At 40.4% G+C, this 9,872-nt stretch overlaps 1 protein-coding gene across 1 annotated transcript; it reads left to right on the top strand.

Moving 5' to 3' along the window:
- The first annotated feature begins 3,738 nt into the window (after window positions 1-3,738).
- On the top strand, window positions 3,739-9,126 carry aldoab (aldolase, fructose-bisphosphate A b). Its single transcript, XM_042507420.2, has 7 exons — window positions 3,739-3,875; window positions 5,025-5,143; window positions 6,334-6,600; window positions 6,694-6,854; window positions 7,944-8,202; window positions 8,313-8,512; window positions 8,673-9,126. Exons 2-7 carry the CDS (start codon window positions 5,032-5,034, stop codon window positions 8,763-8,765), a joined length of 1,092 nt encoding a protein of 363 aa, XP_042363354.2. The 5' UTR covers window positions 3,739-3,875; window positions 5,025-5,031; the 3' UTR covers window positions 8,766-9,126.
- The last annotated feature ends 746 nt before the right edge of the window (window positions 9,127-9,872 follow it).

Genomic DNA, 9,872 nt, shown 5'->3' with positions numbered 1-9,872 from the left:
AAAGCAAAATGCAGAAATCAAAAGGTGACTGCTCAAAGCTGAGGCAGCCAGTCAGAGGAACTCTTGTGTAGGAGGAGTTGCAACACTTTGTGTTTTATATGAGCAAACTGTTGTCGCTTGATTTCACAAAGCATGGGTGTAATTTTTTTTTTTATCTGATAATTCGAGCACACAATTTTCAAAGACTCAAACATTAACACCTGCAGTTAATTTTCAGAACAATCATATACCCAAAATGGTGAAGTTGATGCTATTCTGGATGTGAGGCTGATAAATAATGACTAAGAAAAATAACTAAATACGTATAACCTGCTCTAGGTGGGTGTGGTGCCAATTGTTAAATATAGAGGAAGTTTTGTTTGTTTTGTTTGTTTTGTTTTTTCATATAACTGTAAAAATTTACACCACCTAAAATTTGCGACACCATCCAAGACAGTAAGATGACCTCTTAGCCGTCAGCTATAATATGTATTGAGGTACAGTTTGTTTGCTTTGCTTGAGATATTAACAAGGTCTCTTTTGTGCTGTTTGTGTCTTCAGTGAGAGAGGAAGTTAATTTTTTATGTCACATCAGAATTATTATCTGGCCCAACTTCATCATTGTTAACTGAACAAACAAAATCACTGTTTGAATAAAACTCCTCAGGAAAAGAAGAACTAAAAATAGAAAGGTCCATTTCTCTTTTTTGCCTGACTTCCTCCGCACTGTCTCATTTCATCTCTGAGTGTACTGCTAAGATAAGAGGCAGGCACAATGAGTTAGAGTGAGGAGTCAACACGTTTGCATGTTTGCATCGTACATTTCTGCAAAAAATGAGATGTGTTACATTACAAAGTTTCATATGAAGCGGTTATGTTGAAACTTTACATTTCAATTTTATATTGTGCAAACACCCTGGTTAATGTTTGGCTGGATTTAAGTGCAAAAACTACTTAGTGAGGGTTAGCAAAGGTTATGTTTTTGTGTAAAAAACTTTTGCGGCAACAAATTCAACCTGAAATTTCTTTTAGTGTTACTAAAAAATATTTGCTTCTGTTGCAGCAAACATGACTGGAAATGTCCCAACGTGTCATTAAATGTATTTGCTTTTTAAACACCAAACGTGGCTGAAAATACCCAAGTGTTTTGTCAAAAAGACCCACTTTTGTTGATTGTTGGTCTCGAGCACAGGCCTGCTGCTGTTTACAGTTTGGAAGTGGTCTCGCCACTAGATGTCACGCCGTCCAACATCCCCTTTGTCCTCTCGAAGAGACACTAAGCTCATATAAATGTAATCTGAACTACATGCCTTTAGAAATGTTGATATGATACATAGGAAATGTATAAATGTATCCTTTGCAGAAATGTACAATACCAACTTTTTATTTTGGCATGGTATGCTTTTTTAAAAAAATGTGTTACTTCTAGCTATTTAGCATTTACGAGACAATGGGTTTATATTTAATCATCCCAAGTGTGTAACCAAATAAAACAAATAGGCCAACAGATTAGCAGGGCGATTAAATGAAACATGCTTGACGATATGTTGCGATGGTGATGCAGTATCGTCTACAAAGGATGGGATAAAATACATAAAATGAAATCATTTTGTGTTTATTATCACCTGTGTTTACTCCTTTTGTGAAGGAGCTATGTACCATAAGGTTGTTAATCCTGCTGCAGTCAACTGAAAAAAGTGAAAACATTTTCAACTTTGACCGACAGTGCTCTCCTCCATAGCTGTTGCCAGCATTCTCTGCCAGCCTCAACTAATTTTTCCACTCTGTTTTTGTCCACTAAAATGACATCCAGTTTGCCGTCTTCTATCTCCCTGGTTCCTCACAACAAAATAGCAAAGCATGCAACATTAATTCATTGTTTTGTAAATCTTAGGGTTAGGGGTCAGTGTTTAAGTCTAAAACTCTTCAAAACTGTTCATTTCAATGCCTGAACATGGCTGTGCGAAAACAAGATAGCAAAGGATGCAACATATCTAAAACCCTTTTGACTTTCTTTTCTTCTCTGTACGAATTTTCCTTGCTTCATACTCCAAGTCAGGAATACCCCATTTGTCTGTTATGCCTAATTTAACTTTGTGAAATGCTGCCATCAAACAATAATAAACTCCCAGTGTCCCCAAATGAGTACTTTGTAAATAAAAGCAGTTTAGCTTGTAGCTAATCCTCAAATGTGTCAAATTTCTATGCCATATCAAACTACAACTGTTATTAAGCATCAATAAAGGAGTTTTAATCATAAAATGTGATCCAATTTTGAACTTTGTCCATTTTTGATCTACTGTAGAGTGACTTGGCAGAGATGTCTGCCATCTTCTTCTTACACCAATTGGTATGTTGTGTTTTTGTTACACTAGATGGCACAGACAAAAAAAATGCCCACAAATAAGGACAATGTTTTTAAGTTAAACCCAAGTATAAAGTGCAGCAAGCCCAGAAGGAAATGTCCTAATATGAAGATGCAACAATTAAATACATGTTTATTGTCGCCCATTCATATATGATTTTGAAATAGCGAAATTATTGTAGGTGGTATCTACTGTGAATTTTGAACCATCAACATCATGTACTTCAACTTAAAGTATGATGTTATGGGTATTTCACAAGGCCCCAAATAAGGAGGAAAAATAAGTAATATTGTTTATCCTCTATATCTTATTATTATTATTATTATTATTATTATTATTATTATTATTATTATTAGATACTATTCAGCATTACTTTATACATGGCTTCATCCAAAAAAAAAATCACACTAATAATTTCTGAGCCCTGCCTGCCTGATAGATGACAAATGACAAAGTGACCCCTCTAGTTTGCGCGCAAACCACCAATTTTGCATGTTATCAATGCAGCCCACAGTTTCTGTTCAGGAAATTGCCCTCTTTTACTATCATAGCTCACCAAAAATAAAGTGCTGTCTCTATTGTCAGCAACGCTCTGACCAACTCATCGGTGCAAACGGTCTCTTCCTTTCAAAAGTGTGACTTGTGCGCTCTGGCAACCTATCTGAGTGAGAAAATGAAACAAGTATAAACTGCCGTGCTGCTTGACTTTGTGCAACCTTTGCCATTAAGCTCACCTGTTGACCCTTTCCTGACAAGTAAAGACCATTGAGAAAGGTCACAAAAAAGGTCAAGGATCAGTGCACCAAGTAGTTGGTCTGGATCTGATTTCTAAGGGCAGGTTGGCGATGTTGTCACATGCTCTTCAAGCCTCTGTGTGAGCGTGCATGTGTGCCTGTGTGTGCCATAAGTACAGTCTGCATATAAGTTATCTCCCTCCACATACCCTTTAAATTGACCTCTGCGTTCTGAGATGCTCACTTTAGACAACGCACTTTGATCCAGCTGCAGCTAAATCGTGCATGAAATCTTTTATTTGTTGGACATAAAAATCATTTAAAAAACAAGAATATAGAGAGATGTGTTTGGAGGATGCATTTTTTAAGGACAATGTAGGGAACATGTAAACATGTGGCTAATTCCTTCATGCCATTCTATGTCAAAAAAAAAAAAATTCTACCCATTTGCCTGCCTAGTCATATTATACCTTCACACAATATTTCTACTCATGCTCCATGATACTCTCCACCCCAACTGTCCCTGACTCTGCCGCTTTCTCTGCCATTCACTGAAACACTCTTTGCCCTTTCACTGGCTGCTCACCACCATGTTACTCCGGCCCCGGTCCCCCTGAATGTCACGAGTCATCTCTGGTTGCGTCCTGTTCTTTTTATAGCTGGGCAGCTGAAATGTGAGGGGTCACAATGGGAGGATAAATACAAGGGCCAGCGGGCTGTAAGGGGTGTCGCAGACGAAGGCCGGATCTTCTCCCTCCCTCTCTCTTCTCTCTCAGCTCTCCTCCTAAACTCAAAGGTAAAAGAAGAGAAAATCTCTATGCAATGAATGCATCATTTTAACTGGTGTTTTGAATTTTTTTGTTCCTATAAAGCATGCAACTTTTCCCTCATAGCAGTTCTGTTTCACCGATTTACAGCTCTAGCATATCTGTGGTTTCTGTGGAGATAGCTGAGTGTCATGTTCTTAACCCACAGGAAAGCGTTTTTGCTCATTCTCACATCTGACACCTGAAACAGACTGAAATACCTCATCTATAACACGTTCACTGCTCTCCTTAAGCAATATGTATTTGCACATATAGTTTTACACTACCCACTCATTGTCATCATTAGGTGGTTTAACTCATCTGTCATTACCGGTTGTTGCTACTCCCCCTTTACATGATGAAAAGTTTCCACTGCATTTTTTCTGACTAACTCGTCTGAGTAAGTTTAAACTGTCTACATTTTTCCACACTGTCCGGTTTGTTATGTTTCTGTAGTGTGCATGATTTCTGAACAGAGCAGTGTGAAGCTGCACGATTCTCTTTTATGTAATGCCTCTTTGCTGAGCCACGGTGCTGTACACTGTATATATTTAGTCCAGCCAATTGATAGTGGAGGCACAGACAGGGGGAAGAGAGGAATGGGGAGGGATGGGGCAGTGAAGGGGGGAGGAAAAGGTCAGGGATAAGAGGCTAGAAAATGGAATGCTTGTCATGATTTTTTTTCAAGGTTGGTCAGATAGGCTTCGTGAAGGGTAGGGCAGAGGAGGGTGGAGTGCTCCCTGACACTTGATCCCTTGTGCTGCTGCATATTGTGCCTAAGGAACAGTGTGTACCCCCAGCACATAAAGTGCCATATGGTCCAGGGGAAGTTATAGCTGCAACAACTGCAGTCACGTAGTCAAAGCACCAGCTGGTCTAACTTTAAACAAGACAGAAGACAGACAGGAAAACATCAAACCTCATAGCCAAGCTCTTGTTTCACCACATCCTTCACACACAGAATATCGTTTCATCGAGACGTTCCCATACGTTCACAAGAAAGACCACAACGCCAAACATCAAGCTTTGCAGTTTTACTTCAGTTGAACTTTTCAACCTGTGCTTCGACCTAATCGTAGCACTGTGATCTTGCCAACTGAAATATTTCCTTATCATCTCATCCCTTGTCTTTCTCCTAGAGTCAGGATGCCTCACGCATACCCCTTCCTCACTCCTGAGCAGAAGAAGGAGCTCAGCGACATTGCTCAGAGGATCGTCGCTACCGGCAAGGGAATCCTCGCCGCAGATGAGTCCACAGGTAAAGAATTGGCTAGAAACTTGTATGAATAGCATCTACTTTGTATTACTTATGAAGCAAAGTTTCATGCATTTGTCCCTGTCAAATAAACACATAAGAAGATAAAAATCCCTAATGAGTCTTTTGGGATGGGCAACTTTCATATGAATGATGAAGTGTGAAAAATTAATGCAATCAACTGCTTGCCAACAGTTTAGAACAGTGGTTCCCAACTGGTGGGTCGTGGTCCAAAAATGGGTCACTAGTCCATTCTGAATAGGCTGAAAGTGACTCGCGACCATGTCCATGTTTGTGAGAAACTGTTGGGTTTTTTTTGTTTGTTTGGTTGTTTTTTGTACTCTCCCCAAAGCTACAAATATTTTTCTCTGAGCCTTTGAGTGACTCGGGAAAATACATGAATTGGTCATCCCACATGATTTGTACAAAGACTACTGGAAATTTAATATAACAATAATTTCTGTTTTTAAAGTTTCTGGTTGTGATAAGTTGTGTCATTTTGGCAGTTTTTATTTTGGCAGGCCTGGGGTTTGGATGGCACGTTTTCTTTAAAAATCACCTCAAAATTTTTAGACAAAAAATATGTACCCAAAAATGTATAGAAAATGCAAAGTGCCAAAAGAAATTACCCATAAAATTTAAAGAAAAAAATAGCCAAAATATTTAAAGAAAAAGAATAAGTTATTAAGACTAAGTTATTAATAATTACCCAAAATTTCAAGAGAAAAATTGGTGATTTTCTTTTTTCCTTTAAGTCTGGGATAAGTCAGCAGTGTCTTCAAATGCAAGAAACGCTGTTTTTTTTAAATTGCACTTTATTCTTTCAATATGTTCTGTCTCAGCATGTTTTAAGCCCCCATGTTATTTACATTTTGTCAAAAAAAATTAGATATGTGGTCATTTCTCTTATGTGTGGACCTAATGACTAAGGAGAAATCTGGAGCCAGTTGCTGGACCAGTTGGGGAGGATTGGTCTAGAAAGCATCCACAGAGCTGGCATGTGTTAATGTGATAAAGACATTATTCAAAAACTGTTAAATAATCATAAACATAGATGGCTATGACTATGACTGCCTTGAGTGTACATTTTTCAGGAAAAAAATCCCAATTTTTTGAAAATGCTCAAACATGCACACAAGTGAAGTCAACACAGGATCCAATTTTCATCTATCTTTTGTCCCCACAACCTCCAGGCAGCGTGGCCAAGCGCTTCCAGAGCATCAATGCTGAGAACACTGAGGAGAACAGGAGGCTGTACCGCCAGCTCCTCTTCACCGCTGATGACCGCGTCAACCCTTGCATTGGTGGCGTCATCCTCTTCCACGAGACCATGTACCAGAAGACCGACAATGGCAAGCCCTTCCCCCAGCACCTCAAAGAGAGAGGCATGGTGGTGGGCATCAAGGTCGACAAAGGTGTTGTCCCCCTGGCCGGAACCAACGGCGAGACAACCACCCAGGGTGAGCAAAGAACAGATTTAGACACAAAGAGAGTCAACATCTTTTAAAACCTGTGACTAACTTATCCTGTGTGTCCACTCCACTCTTTCACAGGTCTCGATGGACTGTATGAGCGCTGCGCCCAGTACAAGAAGGATGGTGCTGACTTTGCCAAGTGGCGCTGTGTGCTGAAGATCACCCCCACCACTCCCTCAAGACTGGCCATCATTGAGAACGCCAACGTCCTGGCCCGCTATGCCAGCATCTGCCAGATGGTAAGATTATGGACAGATGATGAAACCAGAGTGGAGTCATGATAGGTTTGATTTTTTACAAGCTCAATAACAAGGACAGATCTGAGTATGCAATGGATGATCTTCCTATAGGTGACATAGGCAGCTCCTTAAGGCGCCACCTTGAGGGGAGTCACCAAATGACTACAAAGGGACACAAAAACCACATAAACCACAAAAATAGACATGAAACAACTGCAAAGAAAAAGAAAATAACTATGAAGAGACACAAAACGACTAAGAGAAGCAAAATGTCTACAAAGAGAAACAAAACAACCACAAAGCGACATAAAATTATTACAACTGGACACAAAATGCTATAGAGACACAAAATGACTGCAAAGAGACACAAATTGAATACAAAGACACACAAACAGCCACAAAGACGCACAGAATGACAACAAAGAGACACAAAATGACTATGAAGAGGCACAAATTACTTCAGAGACACAAATATCTCCAAAGAGATACAAATTTAATACAGAGATACAACCACAAATAGACAGAAAGAGACAAAAAACAACAACAGAGTGTCACAAAATTACTAAAATGAGACCGAATAGCCCCTAAAGCTGTATTGGTCGCTTCCTTCAACATATTCTTCATTTGTTATAAACCAGTTTTTATAGTTTGTTATGACATAAATTCAGTTTCACAACCACGTCACTTACTTCCTGTGTGTGTGTTTGTGTGGAGCTGATAAGTTATCTTCATAGTTTGAGCTTTCTTAACCTCAGAGGCATAATAAATATAAATATAAATGTTTATCTGCATTGTACAAAGAAATGTTAAATCCCACGCACTTTCAGTATATTGCAGATAATAACGCTCTTAAACAACATTTAAAAAGTCAGTGCTGATTTAAAAAGTCAGTGCTATAACTTTAAAAAATGACAGAGCAGATTAAGAAAACCTCCTCAAATCTGGACCCAGTCTAATAACCACAGAAAAAAAGGAACTAATACATGACATGCACAGTATGTCCCCATTGCAGTTTTTAGTTTTTGCCAACTTGCTTTTAACAGCCTCCCGTCACGTTAAAGTTCTGACTCTTGCGTCTGCTGTCCTCAGCACGGCATTGTCCCCATTGTGGAGCCTGAGATTCTCCCCGATGGTGACCATGACCTGAAGCGCTGCCAGTACGTTACTGAGAAGGTCTTGGCTGCCGTCTACAAAGCCCTGTCCGACCACCACGTCTACCTGGAGGGTACCCTTCTCAAGCCCAACATGGTTACCCCTGGACACTCCTCCTCACACAAGTACAGCAACCAGGAGATCGCCATGGCAACCGTTACTGCCCTGCGCCGCACTGTGCCCCCTGCAGTCCCTGGTAAGCTGGATGCACACATTAGCAAACTTTGCAGTCACAATAGTCTGCACAGCATTCACTCACATGCCTATAGAAGAGCATTGCTTACGTTTCACGCTCTTCCTGTACAGGCATCACTTTCCTGTCTGGTGGCCAGAGTGAGGAGGAGGCCTCCATCAACCTGAACGCCATGAACCAGTGCCCTCTGCACAGGCCCTGGGCCCTGACCTTCTCATACGGCCGTGCCCTGCAGGCCTCTGCCCTCAAAGCATGGGGCGGCAAGAAGGAGAATGGAAAGGCATGCCAGGATGAGTTCATCAAGAGAGCTCTGGTATGTGTGAACATAAAAGAAAAGGTCAAAAAAGTTAAAATATGTCAGTATATGGCAATGTGTTACTACTGTAGAGCTTCGTTCAGAGAATTGTATGAATTGTAAGCATCACACTTACTGTACCATGCATTCAGTAATACTGTCCTTTCATCTCTTCCAGGCTAACAGCCAGGCATGCCAGGGCAAATATGTCTCCTCTGGAGGCAGCTCTGCCGGCGGAGAGTCACTGTTCGTGGCCAACCACGCTTATTAAGCATGGACACTCACCATCTCACTTTCCACCCCCTCACCGCCATATAACGTCACCATGGAAAAGGCCATGTCCACAGTGGCTCCGCCCATGACACTGCTACGAAACAACAGCCCTTCAACAGCATATTGGTCGCAAGCGAAGGAGAAAAACTTCTGTTTCTTTTGTTGTTGCTGCAGCATGGAGATTCTGAAAAAAAAAGGTTCTGCCTCCATTCCCTCACATTTTATTTTTAAACACTTTTTTCAGGTGAAGATTCCCACACTGTTTTTAAAAGACTTGTACTTTTTTGTTCCTTGGTCTGATTCCATCAATTGCAGTATGTGATTTATACTGGTACCATGGAATAAAATATTCACCTTAACATGTTGCTTCATCTCCTTTTTGAGTCTTTGCACAACATTATATTATATTTGCATGCAAACAGAAGGTGGAGTTGGTGGTGCCCGCAAATATAACTGCCACAGAGTTCAAGTCAATTTTATTTATAAAACCCATTATCTCGAATCACAATTTGACTCAGAAGACTTTACAGCATACAACATCCCCCTGTCCTTTGACATTCACAGCTAATAAGGAAAAACTCTGCCCAAAAAACCTTTTAACGGGGAAAAGAAAACTGGTAGAAATCTAAAGGAGGGATCCTTCGTGCAATAGATGTCATGTTTACAGATTATAGATCAACATAATAAAACAGTGATCAAAAAATCTAAAAAGCAATCAATAAGAGATAAATACTCTTTTATTATGAAAGTGTTAAAGGTACACTACGCAAGATTGTCCATTACTGTTTGTAAACATATTCGACAGCAAAAGTGAAAGCAAAATCCTATCCCAGATTCACTCTCATTTTGCCTCACTATATCTTCTGTTTTTTGGCACTGTGTCTCTCGAAAGTCTGTTGCTTATGGTTTCGCGCCTGGCTGCTGCCAGGAAGCCCTCACCTGGGTGCTGTGGGGGTATACACCCATGAATGTCCTGAACACAGAAAATAGGAAAATATAGGCAGAAGGCAGAGTCTCTGCAGATAGATGTGGCGCCACACACTTCTAGTGGGTCATGCGTCCTCTTTGAGAGGGATGACTCCTGTGTGAGTCTGGTGCAGCACTC

This window comes from Plectropomus leopardus, chromosome 19 (genome assembly GCF_026936395.1).
Source record: "Plectropomus leopardus strain MGB_pleo_1.0 chromosome 19, ASM2693639v1, whole genome shotgun sequence".
Taxonomy (NCBI): Eukaryota; Metazoa; Chordata; class Actinopteri; order Perciformes; family Serranidae; genus Plectropomus; species Plectropomus leopardus.
The sequence above is the reverse complement of the archived record's forward strand: the minus strand, read 5'-3'. Positions and strand labels throughout refer to the sequence as shown.

Coding starts and splice junctions, on each gene's coding strand:
- aldoab (XM_042507420.2), top strand. CDS start 5,032: ATGCCTCACGCATACCCCTTCCTCACTCCTGAGCAGAAGAAGGAGCTC. Junction 5,144..6,333: donor CGCCGCAGATGAGTCCACAG/GTAAAGAATTGG, acceptor CACAACCTCCAG/GCAGCGTGGCCAAGCGCTTC. Junction 6,601..6,693: donor CGGCGAGACAACCACCCAGG/GTGAGCAAAGAA, acceptor ACTCTTTCACAG/GTCTCGATGGACTGTATGAG.